General features: G+C 45.5%; 1 protein-coding gene across 5 annotated transcripts in view; it reads right to left on the minus strand.

The window, feature by feature from the left end:
- Nucleotides 1-814: 814 nt before the first annotated feature.
- Nucleotides 815-18,374, minus strand: part of LOC127582049 (adenylate kinase isoenzyme 1-like) — a 102,074-nt gene continuing 84,514 nt past the window's right edge. For all 5 annotated transcript variants that reach the window (XM_052037005.1, XM_052037007.1, XM_052037009.1 and 2 more), the window contains 4 exons: nucleotides 17,168-17,331; nucleotides 15,943-16,059; nucleotides 4,655-4,846; nucleotides 815-3,400 (listed from right to left, as the gene is read on the minus strand). In XM_052037005.1, the coding sequence (XP_051892965.1) occupies nucleotides 3,332-3,400; nucleotides 4,655-4,846; nucleotides 15,943-16,059; nucleotides 17,168-17,331 (542 nt within the window). In that variant the 3' untranslated portion in view covers nucleotides 815-3,331. The remainder of the gene's footprint in view (nucleotides 3,401-4,654; nucleotides 4,847-15,942; nucleotides 16,060-17,167; nucleotides 17,332-18,374) is intronic.

Below are 18,374 nucleotides of genomic sequence, written 5' to 3' on the forward strand. Positions count from 1 at the left end.
TACTTTCTTTTCGGTTTGTGAAATCCATTTTCCACTGTCTCCGTTGCTAACATTTGTGTCTGACTCAAAAAACCATGGATGCAATTCCTACTCCAGAAGTGCTGTCTTTTGGATATGTTGTTCAATTGGGCCTGCTTGCTCCTTTACATAGATTTAAAGCAGTATTTAGAAGACCAGGAAGTTCTCCCCAATAAAAACAGAAAAGGCTGGATACTCTCAGAGGTAGCTGTTGAAAGAATTAAGAGATGATGTTCCACAGCCCAGGTTAGCGATACAATTGCATAGGTTACCAATGGCAGCGCACAATGCAGAAATGGATCTATGTAACTCCTCAGGTGAAAAGTTCTTGGATTTCTAGCATCTATCAACTTAATCAACAATGCTTCTTTCTTAATAACACTGAATATAATTGACTGAAAATCAAATCAGGACAAAGGCTTTGTGAGAGAGAGCAAAGGAAGAGAGTATTGTAACATTCCTGTCTGAAATCAGTGTAAAGCCTTGAGGGCAGCCGGAATTTGAGTGCAGACTTCACCCACTGTGCCTTCTGTCCAAAACATAAATCTAGTGCCCAGTTGGAAGATTTGTCCCACTATCCCTGAAGCTTCAAAGAATTTGAAGAGATGCATTTAGGTTGGCACTCATGACGTGACATGCCGAGTTCTTTTGGCCTCGGGGTCCCCGGACAAGCTTCCTTTTGTAGTTTCTATTTGTCACCAAGGTGCATTGATGCAAATAGGGAGCAGCTTTGCTAACACTGAACAAAAGCCAAACATGACAAGTCATTACAGAGAAACTTCATTCAACACAACACTGAGGTCAGTTCTGTTTTATTAAATTTACATTCAGTCACCTCCTCCAATCCACCCATCAGTTGAGGCTCCAATAAATACTGGTACAAGTTTAGGTTTGCGACAGCTTTAAAAGAACAATATTGCTGATTTGGTTGTCAACAGAAAGAGACAGCTAAAATATATCGAGTATCTACAGTTGGCTACAACTTTTATGAATCATCATTGCTTTGGATACATGTGTAATATTGGTGATCAACAAACACATTGATGGGCTATTGTGAAGTTCTTAACAACTATAACAAGGGCATTAGTTGGAGATTGAATGAATACAAAGAAAATTTGTACAAAAAGAGCAAAATCTTCGTTTATCAACAGCATACAGCATGTTACTGGAAAATAAACATTGTGTTTAATTTTGATCAGAAACTAAGAACCCTTCCCTCCCCCACCTTCACCAACTTGTTCATTAAAATACTGCACAAGAAATGTACAAATATGCATCCACTTCAAGAGTAAACAGAGAGAAGGTGATGCTAGTTAGGAGACTGCAGCTGTCAAATGTCCCCAGGAATTCACATGGCAAAGACATATCAAGACTGCAAATACTGTAACAGATACAACTCTTCTATGTAAAAGATTATGCAGACCACAACGCTCTGAGACACTGTGCCCACTCTTCAATAAGGCTGTCAGGTTTTGTTTCCTGAAACTGATTCTGAGAGCATGCTATCACAGGTAGTGATAAACTGCAACTGGATTTCATAATAGCTAGCCCCAGAATTTCGCAGGCAGGTTACTAATACAAGTCACCATTATAAAGTCAAGATTTTGGTTATTTTTTTAAAATGAGCGCTAACTTTGAATCTTCAGTGGAGTAACAGACAGGAGTGGTCGTGAGGAGTACAGATCTGGGAAGACAGGAAGGATGATCATCTGTAGAATACTGACTATAAGTACAAACTCACAAAAGCTGGAGAGAGGTCTCTTTTGTTAAAGTTGAGGGGATTTGTATTTTAACTGGGACAGTGTGGAACTTACTGTGGAACTTCACATGAAAGTCACAAGAATAGGACAGAATATGGAGCCAAGGCAGGTGGATGGCAATAAGATAGAGATTTTTACTGAATGGTGGAACAGGTTACGGGGGGCTGAACAGCCAACCTCTGTTCCTTTGTTTCCTAAGTCAACTTTGAATTGTCTGGCTGGTCTTGGGCTCTGGGACAGGCCGTCTCAGCAAAGTCCCCTCATATTTTAACTGATCACTGATTAGCCTGATTGGGCATTTGTCTTTGGTTCATAGGTATGGATTATCTGGGTGTCTCATACATAAAATCAACCTTTAACCAATGAAAACCCATCAGTTTGTTAAGGGGCAATTTCTCCCATCTGAAGGGAAGAATGGGAGTGTTAGGAGAGTGATCTTTTAAGAGGATAGGACTGTCAGATGAAATAAATATACATACTGAAATTAAAATAAATGGAAATAGAAAAGACACAAGGCACATTGTGTCCAAATGGTTAACACTATTTGGGTTAAATATTCCAATCAAAACCATCCTAGGTGTTTGAGAACGTTTTGTATGGTAAATGTCAAGTTAATTGTAAGGATACAAGGGGCGGGACTTCCTTCTCTGTATGTGCTAAACCTTTGATATTGTGGTTCATGTGTCAAGCACCCTGGTTCCGAAATGCAGTTCACTGACGTTAATTTTGGAAGCAGAGTACATCACACACACGTTACAAGTCACAAGGTTATCACAAGTGACAGAGGTTGAATTTTTACCCCATCGTAGCTAACGCACTAAAAAGCCTTCGCTGGTAGCTGCCAGATCCAGAGCTCATATGAAAGCTAATTTGTGCAAAGCTTTTATTCACTGCCGATGAAGAAAAGAGATCAGTTTTTCATTCTCAGCCAGTTTTACACTAAATTATAAGTGCATTCCTGGCTTAGAAATCACAGCTTCCTAATGAGCCAAAAATAACATCAATTACAGAAGATACCCAAAAGTGACCTCAATCCCACAGCATCCTGTCTTGCTTGGGTTGGAGAGGCCAAATGATGGCTGGTGATGATATTTTTTTGTTAATACTTCTTGACAGATAAACTATCAGTTTCATAAAAATACCTGTGACACATTTGGACTCATTTCTCTTCTGGCTCAATGTAGGACGTTGGAATGCAAAGCAATGAGATCTGGGATTGGATTGTTGCTCATTGTGGTGGGTTCATCTTGACATCAGATGGTGCTAAGCCCCGTTCTATTCAACAGATGGTGTTCCACAGCCTGGTGTTGGTGATACAATTTCATTGGATACCCAGTGACCCCAAACACTGATAGTGACAGCATACGATGCAGAAATGGGTCCAAACAACTTCTCAGATGAAAAGTTCTTGGATTGCCAGCCACCTTAACCAATAATGCTTCTCTCTTTTTAACATTTGTCCATGATTGGTTGAAAATTAAACCAGGGGATAAAGGCTTTGTTAGGGAGCAAGGGGAGAGGAGGGGTATTGTTGTAACACTTTAGTCTTCCAATCACTTTAACGCATCAAGGGCAGCTGCAACTTGAGCAAAGACTTCATCCACTGTGCCCTCTGCGTTTATCTAATGTGTTGGAGAGGAAGAAAAGCAGTCAGTAATTGAGGAAGTTGAGAAATCCTTCTTTTAATTTGCAGGCAATGCAATCCCCTGTTACTACTAAAAACCCCAGCCCACCATGCCCCCTCCCCTCTCCTGGAGGGTGTCTGTACCTTCCTGAAGTACCTGTAGGCTCCATAGGTGGCACTCCTTAACATCAGACCCAGTCCCTCCTGATGTGTGAGCTCGAGGTGACAACTGGAAGGTCCCTGAGTCACTCCAAACCTCTCTCAACAACCACAAATACATGCTGCCTAGTTGGAAAATGAACAGCAACAGGTAGCTGGGTGACATTTCTAATTTTTAATGAGTCTAATGGAAGAACCGTTAATGGTATCTGCCCCAGTGTGTCACTGAGTCGAGGTCTGCCAGCTCATCTTAGAAATGGCTTCACTATTTTGTTTTGTCTTTATGAGAGTGGGCACTGATTTTACCAACAGCTCCACTGGGAGCATCTGGAATTCCTTTTGGAAATAGGGCCCAAGTGTCCCTGACATGGTTGCCTCCCATCAACCTGAAACCATTACAGAGTTGGTTTCACAAAGGGAGTTCAGAGAATCATGATCTCTGACGTAAAACATATATCAGTGGAGCAACACGATGACCACTTTGCACTACGATGGACTTTGTTGTTTTGCTCCAATTGTGTTATTTCTTGTAAAAATTATGTTTATGTTTAAGTTATGTTTTTCTTGTGAATACTGCTTATCTGATGCTATGTGCCTGTGATGCTGCTGCAAGTAAGTTTTTCATTGCACCTGTACATACGTGTACTTGTGCATGTGACAAGAAACTCGACATTGACTTTGACCCTGTGTCTTACCCCTCTGGACCCACACAACAGTGGGTCCCTTACCCTGTGTCCGGCTCTGGGTCAAACCGTGCTCTCTGCATGATGTTCCCTCCTTCCCAATCAAACAAGGTGTGTGTACACATCCAAGGGCAGGACAGCAGCCAATTGGCTTGGTGGTGCTGTTTCACCTACCTCCTTCAGATGGTCAGTGGTAGTTGGAGTGGTTGCCCCTCTGTTTTTGGATAACCCAACCCCGTCTCCAGATGCCCAGAGTTTACCCAAGTGTCCCCTTAATTTGGCTACTAAAGCACACAATATACTGACTCGCCAAGCCTTGTAATCAACTACACGGAGCTGGGAAATGCTGTGATCAGTGTGTTGTTCTCTGGCTAATCTGGAAGCAGCATTGCTGCTGTTCTGGGCCTCACCTTCTTGATGATGTTCCTGCTTTGATAGTGGTTGATGACAGGCTCCGTTGCTTTGTAATACGTCTCCAGACGTTTTGTGATGGTTTCCTCGTTGTCATCAGCGCGCCCACTGGTTTTACCGCGCTCCAGGAGGCGTTTGACCATTGTTTCTTTCCCAGCATCAATATACAAGAGCAAGGTAGGAGGTCCAATCTGCAGAGTTGGGGAAAGCAGATAAGCAACCAATCAGATGACGCACTTCTATTAAAGTACACGTCCAAAATCTCATTCCTCTCGTCCCATGTTTGTCTGGTTTGAAATCTACAGAATACATCTGAAGGGCAAATTGGCTCTGTAAAGCCTAGTCCACTTCATTTATTTAGTGACTTTGACATCCCTTAGTGTTAAGGTGGAAACATTGCCACCTTCCATACCTGTGTCACAGATCACTCCCACAGCAGCTACAGCACATACTGAATAAAGAGTGAAGCTAGTTCAGCACTGGCCCATCAAACAGTCCCTGGACAGCTACAAATCATCTTACACTGGCCAGCTCAGGTACTGCATAAGACAGTCATTGTGTGATACTCCTTCTTCCCTGTCCCTACAACTGGCCTCAACCCTCACCTCATTCCGCACTGCACCAATTGGTTTACTTCCATTTCCCACACCAGCCGCCCTTGTTGCCTCTTTCAGCTGCACCAACACCCATCCCACCTCCACATTTTCGCCCCTACTTTTCAAAGTAACTACTTAAGCAGGAAGGTTGCTGCAGACAACTCGCCCTGATGCAGGGTCTTGGCCCCAGCTGTCGACAATTCCCTTCCCTCCACAGATGCTGCTCGACCCGCTGAGTTCCTCCAGCAGTTTGTATTTGCTCCAGATTCCAGCATCTGCAGTCTCTGTCGTCTCTCGTCCTCATCTGATTTCCACCTGCACTTATTTGCCACTAGAGGGAGATAACAACCAGGAGCAGGAACCCTGGTTGAATGCACTTGCCCCTCGCTAGTTCGGCTAAGGTTACTTAAGCACATCAACTACTGCTTATTATCCAATTAAGCAGAAACTGTGGACACTCTAGCTGCTGTGAACACCTCAATACACTCTGTACTAACCCCATGTAATTGCACTGTGTAATGAATTGATCTGTATTCATTGTACCTGTAAGACCTCGGTACAAGTGACAATAATGAACCAATAAATACACAGGAAGGTACCTTCAACCAGCAGCCATCAAGATATTGTGTCATCACTATTTTAACTATGAGGTAAGTAGCTTTGACCCTGTAGTTGTTAAGGAACTACATAATCACATTCTAGCAGTGAAAGTGAAATAGTTATCGCAGCTGGATGCAAGAGTCATTCGTAACTTTTGGTGCTACTCTATTATTCTGCCTCTTAAGCTGCTTTTGCACAAGAGTTATTGAAAAGAAATGGCTTGCAATTCCCCTTCATCTTTTGCCAAAAGCCTATTGAGACTAATCTCAATTTACTCGATTCACTTCAGTAAATGCATCAGAAGAAAACTGGAACACTAATTTGTTACAAAACAGCCTAAATAATTGTGCACTTATTGACCAGCATAGAGGGCTCCTGTTCCAAGGGCTCTGTAACCTGGCAATAATGACTGGAGCCACTTCATAACAAGGAGGAAGGGTCTGAACGTTGAATTGTCGATTTTTTTTACAGCACAGAAAAGGCTATTCAGCCCACTGAATCTGTCTGGCTTCCAGTAGAGCAATCCCGTCAACCCCATTTCCCCACAGCCCTGCAAATTATTCTTCCTTGTGTGCTTGTGCAATTCCTCTTGGAAAGAGCCCTGCTTGATTCTTTTCCCAGCGAATTCCAAATCCTCACATCTGTATGCTTTCACCGCAAATTTTAAACAAGAACTTTAGAAATGGCGATCGAGTAGGTCACTTGGCCCTGGCGGTCTATGAGATCATCACTACCTTTTACCTTAGTGTCATTTTCCCGCACGAACCCCTTGTTCCTCTGTTCTCCTAATATCCAAGAATCCATCAACGTCTTGAATATACTCAGTGTCTGAGCTCCACAGCCCTGCTCAGTGGAGACACAATAAATTCTGCAGCTGCTGGAATCTGGAGCAATACAGCTGGAGGAACTCAGTGGGTCAGGCAGCATCCATGGAGGGAAATGGACAGTTGATGTTTCGGGCCGAGATCCTTCATCAGGACTAGAAAGGAAGAGGGCAGAAGCCAGGATAAGGAGGTGGGGGGAGGGGGAGGGGAGGAGCACACGCAGGCAGGGGATGGATGAGTTCAGGTGATAGGCGGAAGGTGGGGGGGGGGGGGAAGGTGGGTGGGTGGGAGAGGTAGGGGGGTGATGTAATAAGCTGAGAGGCTGAAGAAGGAACCCTGTAGGAGTGCTGAAACAGGCCCTTCGGCCCAACCAGTTCATGTCGACCAAGGTGCTCATCTAAGCTAGTCTCATTTGCCTGTGTTTGACCCATATCCCTCTAAACCTTTCCTATCCATTTACTTGTCCAGGTGTCCTTTAAATGTAGTTAATGTACCCGCCTCAACCACTTCCTCTGGCAGCTTATTCCATAACCAGACCACCATCTTGATGAAAAAGTTGCCCCTTGGGTTCCTATTAAATCTCTCCCCTCTCACCTCAAACCTATGCCCTCCAGTTCTCGATTTCTCTGCTCTGGGAAAAACACTGAGTGCATTCATCCTATCTATGCCCTCGTGATCTTAAATACATCTAAACGGTCACTCCTCATTCTCCTACACTCCAATGAACGAAGTCCTAGCCTGCTCAACCTTTCTCTGTAGCTCAGTCCCTCGAGTCCTGGCAACATTCTCACAAGTTTTTTTCTGCACTCCTTCCAGCATTAAGTCCAACAGGAAGCAACAGTAAAGTCCAATTTTCATATCTATAAACATCGGGTAGCACTCCGCAGCTGCACGGAATAACGGACGGAGGGGAGGAGATGGGCAGGTCATCAAGACAGGGGAAGGGAGCCACAGGAATAAGGGAAGACAAAGGAAACCTGTCTCTGTTATGTGTGGGGGGGTTGGGTGGGGGGTGGGGGGGGTGAGGGGAGAATTTCTCCTTATTTGGCCTGAATGGCTGACCCTTTATCTTAAGACCATGGTTTCTGATTTTGCACAGTGGAGTTAGTGGAACTAGCAACCCCACATCAATGATGTTAAGCTCCCTTGGCTTTGAACTATCTTCGCTCTATTTACATTTTCTAAACTAGTCGTTATTTTGTGCATCTCTAAGTCTCCTCTCAATCCTCCTTGCTGCAAGAGACTGCTGAAATGAAATAGCAGTGGAGGATCCAAAGTTAGCAGGTAGATACCATTTGCTAAAAAAATAAATCCTGGGAATTCAGGAGAAATGTCTTCACTCTGATTCTGGCAAAACAGTGAAAATCACAATCGCAAGAAGCAGCGGAGGCACAAGGGGAAACATTCGACCCACCAGTGGGAGTGAGAGTTAGACGATATGCTAATGTCTTAAAAAAAAACTGCAGATGTTGGAAATCTCTTCCCTCAGATACAGCCTGACCTGCTGAATATCTCCAGCATTTTCTGATTTTATTATGGAGAATATGCCAAAGGTTCAGAGTTGGAAGAGGCTTGCAGGGAATTGGAGATGGCACTGGCTCTGCTGTACATTCAGTGCAAGGTCAACACTCCAATAAACTGCAGATGCATTGTTGGAAGTATCCTGACCGGTTGCATCATGGCCTGGGATGGTAATTCCAATGAACAGGAACACAAGAGGTTGCAGAGAGTAGTTGACGTAGACCGGTCCATCACGGGCACAGCCCTCCCCACCAAGGACAGCATCTACAGTAGGTGCTGCCTCAAGGAGGTGGCATCCATCATCAAGGATCCCCACCATCCGGGTCATGCGCTCTTTTTGCTGCCACCGTCGGGCAGGAGGTACAGAAGCCTGAATTCCCAAACTGCCAGGTTCAGGAACAGCTACTTCCCTTCAACCATCCCATCCTTGAACCGACCTGCACAACCCTAACCCTACCTCAGCAACGGAACACTACGGACCACCTCTTGCACTACCGTGGACATATCTCTGATTGTGTCCTTTTCTCTTTGCACTGTCTTGTTTTTACAAAGTCTTTTCTCTCTCTCTCTTCACTGCCTTGTATAATTTATATTCTGTGTATTGTCTGTACCTACATGCCTGTGATGCTCCTGCGAGCAAGTTTTTAATCTACCTGTACCTCACTATACTTGTGCACATGACAATAAACTTGACTTGGATTCCACAGGATTTCTCCAGAGGTGGATTGATAGGCAACTCCCCTCTCAAGCTGTATATGTTGCATCCCTTGGGGATTCCCTTCATCTCTGGGCTAAAGTTAAGTAACAAAATAGGGGGGACCCAGTGAATGCTTACAGCAACCACCTCTGATAGATGTTGTGGGGCAGTTAATACCAGAGGCATCCCTGTAGCATTGAAACTAATAAAACCCTTCAGGAATACACTTAACAACAATCCCTGCTCCGAGAGAGGACACTCCCCATAAATCTTTCTATCATCCCTTCTCAAGGCTCAGGGTCTCCCTCCACTACCCAACCCAACTTAGAGTCTTGGCGGTAAAAGACAGAATGAAACAGAAAGTACTGGAGATGCTCAGCTTGAAGACGTGAAATGTGAACTCTTGTTTCACTTCCCACAGATTTCCAGTATCTGCGATGTTTCTGATATTCATTGACAGCAGAAACAGTGAGGGTTCCCCCTATCTCCTCCCTTAACTTTAGCCCAGAGATGAAGGGAATCACTGAGGGAGGGAACATAAACAGCTCGAGAGGGGAGTTGTCTACTGATCTGCTGCTGGAGAAATCCTGTAGAATCCAAGTCAAGTCAAGTTTATTGTCACGTGCACAAGTATCACGACGTACAGGTACAATGACAAAACTTGCTTGCAGCAGCATCCCAGGCATATATGTACAGACAACACACAGAATATAAATTATACATAAATATACAAGGCAGTGAAGCATCACATTCTTTCCTACTTCCCACAGGTGTAGACCCTCCTACTGTGGACAGTGCCCAAGAAGGGAAGTCTGGCTCACTGGCTTCATCAGCGGCATTGATAGAGCCACTAGAGCTGAGATAAGTATGGACCCCGAGGGCACAGAGTTATGTCCAAATCCAGCCCATTCCTGCTTCCAAGAGAAATCTGGATTAGTTAACTTCCTCCCACCAGAACAGGGATAACTGCAGGCTCCAGCTGCAGACATTATGGTTAATGCTGGGAACTTTCTGGTCGGTGTAGTTGACGGAGTGGTCAGATCCATGGATCCATGATTCAACTGCATGTAGTTCCCCAGATGAGCTTACTACACTGAGGTCCTGGTTCATGAATGTCTGGAGACCCTAATCTGCTTCATCCTGTGCTGGAGTATTAAAGGTTGCTGCTTATTCCAAAGAATGACTACGCACCTCACACCTTCCGTCCAACGAATGGAACAAAACTCCAGGCTCTAACCATCCCTCTAGCACTGGCAGGAATTCTGCCAACCCGGCCTTCCCCCATCTCCTCCTGAGAACAGAGGTGAGGTCCCACCGTCTCCCTCGCACTGAGGACATCTCCGGTAGTGTAAACAAACTCAGTTCCCCTCCTAATGAATGGACTTGCCCTGCCCTGCCTCTTCTCTATTGTCAAACCCACCTGAATAAAACTTGCCTACCCCAACAACCTCACCCCCATCAATCCCACTCCCAACAACAGCCCCACTCCCAACAACCCCATTCCCAACAATAACTCCACTCCCAATGACAACCTCACCCCCATCAATCCTACTCACAACCCCTCTCCCAACAACAGCCTCACCCCCAACAATCCCACTCCCAACAACCCCTCTCCCAACAACAGCCCCCAACAATAACCCCAGCCATAACAACCCCACTCCCAACAATGTCACCCCCAACAACCCCCAACCATAACAACCCCACTCCCAACAATCTCACCCCCAACAACCCCCAACCATAACAACCCCACTCCCAACAATCTCACTCCTAACAACCCCCAACAACCCCAGCCACAACAACTCCACCCTCAACAACAACCTCACTCCCAACAACTCCTCTCCCAGCCACAACAATCCCATTCCAACAACCCCTCCCCAACAACTCTTCTCCCAACAACCTCACCCCAACAACTCTTTCAATGACAACCCCATCTGCATTAATCCCACCCCAACAACTACCCCATCCCTAACAGCCCCACTCCCAACATCAACCATACTCCTAACAACAGCCCCACCCCCAATATTATCCACACTCCCAACAACAGCCCCATCCCCAACAACAGCCACACTCCAAAGAACCCCACCCCCAGCAACCCCACCCCAAACATCAACCACGCTTCCAACAACAGTCCCACCCCCAACATCAACCATACTTCCAACAACAGCCCTACTCCCAACACTAACCCCACCCCCAACAACAGCTCCACCCTCAACATTAACCACACTCCCAACAACAGCCCCACCCCCAACATTAACCACACTACCAAAAACAGCTCCACCCCAGAATCAGACCCACCCCCAGCAACAGCCCCACCCATAACAACAGCTCCACCCCTAAAATCAGACCCACCCCCAGCAACAGCCCCACCCATAACAACCCCACCCATAACAACAGCTCCACCCCTAAAATCAGACCCACCCCCAGCAACAGCTCCACCCCTAGAATCAGACCCACCCCCAGCAATGACCCCACCCATAACAGCTCCACCCCTAAAATCAGACCCACCCCCAGCAACAGCTCCACCCCTAGAATCAGACCCACCCCCAGCAATGACCCCACCCATAACAACAGCTCCACCCCTAAAATCAGACCCACCCCCAGCAACAGCCCCACCCATAACAACAGCTCCACCCCTGAAATCAGACCCACCCCCAGCAACAGCCCCACCCATAACAACAGCTTCACCCCTAAAATCAGACCCACCCCCGGCAACAGCTCCAGCCATAACAACAGCTCCACCCCTAAAATCAGACCCACCCCTGGCAACAGCTCCACCCATAACAACAGCTCAAACTCTAAAATCAGACCCACCCCCAGCAACAGTTCCACCCATAACAACAGCTCCACCCCCAGCAACAGACCCACCCCCAACAACAACCTTTCCAATCCTCTCACCTGGAGGGCAGTGGAGGCTCAGTCAATGTGCCAACTCATTGACAGAACAATCCAAAATGATTCCTATTACTCCACTTTCTCGCTGCAGACCTGAACCTTCCTCTACTTTCTCCTTTAAAGAAATAAGTGTTTCTGGGAGTAATAGATGTTGGATTTCTATGGTGCCGCTAATGTACTCACCACACCTCAAATTGCTTTACACCCAATGATGTATATCTGAAGTGTGGTCACTGTTGTATTGGAGGAACACAGCAGGTAATTTGTGCACAGCAAGCTCCCAATAATCACAATGTGATCTGTTTACTTCAGTGATATTTTCACAGAGAGGAATATTGACCCGGACACAGGAAAGATCTTGAGGTAGTAACAAAGGACCTTTGGATTCCACCTGAGTAGTCAGTAGTTTAACATCTCAGTTAAGACATTACCTATGAGAGTGCAGTAGTCCCTCCATACTGCACATGAGCACCAACGTGGAATTTATAATCAAGTCTGTGGAGAGGGACTTAAACACACAACCTTCTCTCTCATAGGCAAGAGTGCCACTCACTCAACCATAGCCACACAATCAGCTCCTACATCAGCCCTGGCAAGAGTCTGGGTGAAAGTCCTCATTCTGAACTGCACCCAAACAACACAGGTGCTCAAAACCTCTCACACCCACTGTTGGTGGCAATATCAAACAAACAGCAGTGGTCTGAGAAAATCAGTGGAAGACCACTCCTTGATTACTTACTTGAGCGTAAGTGAACAGGGCGTGAATGGATTCTGTTCTGAATCTGTCCTCCGGCAGATTTGGAGCTGAATAATAAAGCCACAATTTTGCTTCATTGCAGAATCCATTTGCTTCATTACACACTCCTTTGCAGAATCTCAATCTTTATTCAATACTCTGTCCTATGTTAAAAGTTGTGAATCTTGCTTCCTTATATTTTCAGTCTGTGAGAATTCTTTAGTGTGATTGGCTGATAGCCAGCTAGATATCACATTTAATGGATGCCAGGATCCCCTGAACCGATGCCTGATCACAGCCTATGCTGGGAAAGCATTAAACGTAGAACACAGAACAGCACAGCACAGGAACAGGCCCTTCGGCCCATGACGTCTGTGCTGACCATGATGTCAATTTAAACTAATCTGCCTGCACGTGGTCCATGTCCCTCCATCATCTGCCTGTTTATGTACCTGTCTAAATGCCTCATAAATGTTGTTATTGTATTCGCTTCCACCACTTCCCCCAGCAGCACCTTCCAGGCACCCACCACTCTCTGTGTTTCCCCCTCTCACCTTAAATATTTGACCTTTCTACCTTGGGAAAAAGCCTCTGACCATCTATCCTATCTATCTCTCTCATAATTTCATAAACTTCTATCAGGTCGCCTCTCAGCCTCCAACGCTCCAGAGAGAACAATCCAAGTTTGTGCAACCTCTCCTTATAACTATTACTTTCTAATCCAGGCAACGTCCTGGTGAACCTCTTCTGCACCCTCTCCAAAGCCTCCACATCTTTCCTGTAACTTGGTGACCAGAACTGCACACAATAGTGCAATCTTTGCAGGTGGCTTTGTTCAAGTATGTGGCAAGTCCTGTCACCTTGCTGCTGAACTTAAAATCCAGGACGTCGTCACAGGAGCCCGAATTTTAAAATGGAACCTGGCAAATGGACAAGGTCTTGAGGAGTGAAGAGCTTAGAGATAATGGCCAAGTACAGGGTGAGTGTGTCACCAAGCATCACTGCTTTTTAAAAAGCTGGCACAGCCAGACTGGGCTCCTTCCTGTGATTCCATACACCAGGTCTGTCAGTGTTAAGGAACAGTGTAAAGGAGGGTTAACATTTTACATTTAGGCTAAGCTCAACCCAAAACAGCCTCCTACCCCTTTTTACCTAAATCCTGTCTTGTGATTTTTGGTTCCCATTGTATTGGATGAGGTAAATTAATGGGAAGTTCCAGAGGCTCTTGTCCTTTGGTTACAGTTGTTTAAATGATTTACTGGGAGTGTGTATTGGAAAATGTTGGACTTCACTTGCTGTTTGGTGTCCTGATGTGTGCACTGTGGCTACAGAGTGAGATCGAGGTTTGGACAGGTTGGTGGAGGGTTGCAGTGAAAGGATTTCAATCCTGAACGATACCAATCCTGTCAGTGTTGCACATCCCTCTTTATTTTTTGTGTGGCCTCAATGGAAATGAAAATCAGCAGAGGTGCACAATGAGGCGGCTGAACTTTTTTTAGTTGATGCTTGAATAATCTCACCCAACGTCTGAACAAGCCAAAATGAACTGGCCACGTAGCATGCTTAACGTTCACCGCAGAAACTAACATCCCTGAGGACTGTGCAAAATTAATGCTGAAGAAACATTACCAGACACATTAAATCACCTCCTCAAGCCCCCACCCATCAACAAGGCAATTTTACTGATAAGTATACACAGATAGACTGATTAATAACAGAGTTAATAATTCCTTGTGACTTTGGTTATTAAGTGCAAAAAAACTCCGACAAGATGACTCTAGCTGAAATATTAGCATAGCTGTGTAAAGATATCTTTACCAGAGATTTGTTTTTTGGGTAGGAAGGGGTGGAAGCAGACATGATAGTGGCATTTGAGAGGTACTTAGACAGGCACCTGAATATCCAGGGAGCAGAGGGATATGGGTCATGTGCAGGCAGACAGGTTTAGTTTAATTTGGCATCATGATCGGCACAGAAATCGTGGGCTGAAGGGCCTGTTTCTGCGTTGTGATGTTCTATGTGCTATGAAGGATTTTGAGTGCAAGGTTAGATTGAGGAAGCAGGGGTTATCCAACAAGAAAAGTTGAGAGATTTGTTACAGGTTTGCAACATTGCGGTGGTGTAAATACAGTAAATAGGGCAAGGCTACTCCCATTAGTGGATAGTTCAAGGAGCAGGGGACAGATTTAAAGTTTAGGGCGAAGGAGACAAGAGGAAACTCTCAAACAGATTACGGATGAGATATAGATATCTTTATTAGTCACATATACATCGAAACACACAGTGAAATGCATCTTTACGTAGAGTGTTCTGGGGGCAGCCCGCAAGTGTCGCCACGCTTCCGACGCCAACATATCATGCCCACAACTTCCTAACCTGGATTTCTTTGGAATGTAGGAGGAAACCGGAGCACCCAGAGGAAACCCATGCAGACGCGGGGAGAACGTACAAACTCCTTACAGACAGTGGCCAGAATTGAACCCAGGTCGCTGGCGCTGTAAAGACTCTGCTTGTGGGGGTGGAGTGGATCAATGCTGTCAGAAGGGAGAGGGTTATTGGCAGAGCTGTGGGGAAAGAGTGGGGGAATGGAACTGATGGGATTACTCAAATGGAGCCAGTATGGTGCTGATTGGCAAGATGACCTCCTTCTGTGCCATAACAATTCTATGATTCTCAGAATAATCAGACACCTTATTATCTCTGATAGCACCAATTTTTTAAACTCTCCCCTTGCCATGTACCCCACTCAGGTTTAACAGTGGCAGTCTTAATGGCTGAGCCTAAGCACTGATTGCAGCTGTCACAATCAATCCTGATCCCAGCCACGGAAAATGTCCAGGAGAATGGAAGGAACAAAAATATCTGGCAGGGGTCACAGTGAAGTGATCCCTGACCTCTCATCACTAATTACACCTGGGTAATTCAACCTCCGGCCATGCAAAAACAGACAGAAAGAACTGCATTTCTATGGCACCTTCCACACAACCTCACAACATTGCAAAATGCTTTACATCCAATGAGGCAATTTTGAAGTGTAGTCAGAGTAAGAAATGTGACAACCAATTCGAACACCGCAAGTTCCCACTAGCACCAATGCGATAATAACCAGACAAACTGCTCCAGTTATTTCAAAAATTGCCTGAGACACTCAGCAGGTCAGGCAGTAACTGTGGAGAAAGGAACAGTAAAGGTTTCGTGTCCAAGACCCTTCATCAGAACTGGGGAAGAAAGGTTAGTCTTCAGGAGCAGAGAAGGTGGACACGTTGGTTAAGGGATAACATTGTCCAGGACACTGGGATACCTCCTCTGTTCCCCTTGGAAACAGAGGCATAGGACTGTTCAGATTCAAAGAAGAAACCGATGTGCCAATCATTTCACCTCATCCCACCCTCCCATTTCCCCTCCAACACAGACCCTGTACCTTCTTCTCGAATTCTTCTCCCTGCTTCACCTCCCGAGGGTAGCCGTCGATCAAGAAGCCCTTCGAGACATCTGCTTTGGCAATCATAGCATCTTTCAGCATTTCCAGCACAGTTTCCTGTGGAAAGGGACCAGGTGGAGAGGGTAGTCAGTGCGAAGCATCAACAAGAAATGTAACAAAAGCCAGACCAGCAAGCTTGCAAATGCAGGGCTCGATGGAGGGAGTGTTACCACTATGCAGGAGCCAGTTTAGGGGCAGTGTAATGCATAGATGGATGTGTGACTGAGCAGCAGTGCAGTGAAGGATATCCTGAGCACTGACGGTGCAATATAATGGTGTGCTGTAGTTTCTGAAACTTAGTTCCATTGAAGTCAATGACATGGAGGACAATGAATGTTTAGGACTTTCTTTAGTTTGAATTGAGGACAAATTTCAATCCCAAAGTTTGTCTTTTGAATTTATACATTGGGGCCTTTGTGATCCTGAAGAGATCTGAAGGAAGTGTGGACTTTGTTGCAGCAGTCACTGGTTTTGTATCTCTTTTGGGATAAAGAAACTGATAATCTATACTGAGGTAGACAGAGCATGACAGAGACCTTGCCATTAAGGGATTGCCAGGTGCAGTTTTGCAGAGAACTTAACATGGCAACAATGACAGACCTGTTATAATTCTGTGGTTCTGGCAGAGGATCAGTGGACAGAGATATAATTACCAAAAATATCCAGAGAAATGAGAATTTTGCTTATGCAGTGAGTGGGAACAGGTTCAATAGGAACCTTCAGAAAGTAGGTGGTTATATACTTGGAGAAAAGTAATTTGTGGGAAGATGGGGAGAAAGATAAGTGGACCAATTGCATAGATTCTTCAAAGAGCTACCTAAATGCTCTCCTTCTGTGCTGTGAGATTCGAAAGGCCAGAATCACACAAAAATAGACACAGAGCAAAGACAAGCTGCTCTCAGCGCCAGACACTACTGGCCTTTGGGAAACAGATGACTGAGTCTCTGAATCCTAGGCTTAGGGGTAGAAAATAGATAGGAGGTCATAAATGAAAATGAAGGATATTAACCTGTCCCCAGCAATGGCTCGAACCACTCACATATATTTTCCAGAAAACTGTTCCAACCACAAAGGAATATTATTCTCTGTGCTGTTACAGGGTGGGGCTTTATACCAGGGGAGACGACATGTTTTAACAAGAGATTCTCAGTGTGGGTGAACTTACCAGAGGGACCAGCTCCCCCTTCTCCATGATGGCATGGAGAGTCTTCCCCCTTTCTGAGCCAGAGCTGACCTCTGCCCTCAGCAGGTCTCCAGTGGACAGGTGAGTGTAACCGTATTTCTGCACGACCTTCTCACACTGAGTGCCTTTACCAGAGCCAGGCCCTCCTAGTGACAGGGTGAAACCAGACACCATAATTACCAAGACAACACCAGGACAGCCCCAGGAACACCACAAACCTGAGCCTATGTTGTAGTTACGGATACGTTTGGAGATGATAACAAACACATCCTTTAGAACCCTGTATTTTATATACTGCTGCTTACCCACAGCCTATTTGCCCTTCCTCAGGTAGTGGTTATGAGTTCCCCTGGCATGCACAGAACATAGATATGTACAAACAGTGGCACTCCACATGTAGACAGGACCAGTCATGACTGTGATGGCCAGTCTACTGGCCACTATCACTATTAGGGCTCACATGAGGAGGTACAGGAATCTGAAGCCCCACACTCAATGATTCAGAAACAGCTTCTTCCCCTCCGCCATCAGATATCTAAACTGTCCGTGAACCGGTGAACGTTACCTTGTTATTCCTTTTTTTTTTGCACTACTTATTTAGTTTTGTAATTTATAGTAACTTGATGTCTTTGCATTGTACCGCTGCCACAAAACAAACTTCACGTCATCTAAGTCAATGATAATAAACCTGATTCTGATAAGGTCAAGGGCAGGAATTGCATGAGTACATCTCCCCCACACCATCCTGACTTGGAATAACGCTGCTGTTTCTTTGTCCCTGCTGATTCCAAATCCCGGAATTCCTGGCAACTCAGGAGTACATTCACCCAAAGGACTGCAAGGAAGCTTTGCCTACAACACTCCGACCACCTCAATGGGCACCAAGGAATGGGCAGTAAATTCTGTCCTTGCAACACCTGGATCCCGAGAATGGGAGCTGGAGCAGGGGTTCCTCGTGAAACTGGATACAGCAGGGAATTAGATACCTTCTGGAGGGAGGAGGAGAGGGAAGGGAGGGGTGTAATGCGAGACAAAATTCAAGCATCCGAAAGATGTACCGATGCTTTAAAAGGTCAGGCAGCTGAACCTAACAGAGCAACAAAATGAGCTCAAAGAGGCAGCTATAGCCACAGCCTCTGAGTGCCGAAAGTCTCCCTGGATGTTGGGGATTCATGGTGATGGAAAGGAG

Source organism: Pristis pectinata, chromosome 23 (genome assembly GCF_009764475.1).
Source record: "Pristis pectinata isolate sPriPec2 chromosome 23, sPriPec2.1.pri, whole genome shotgun sequence".
Classification (NCBI taxonomy): Eukaryota; Metazoa; Chordata; class Chondrichthyes; order Rhinopristiformes; family Pristidae; genus Pristis; species Pristis pectinata.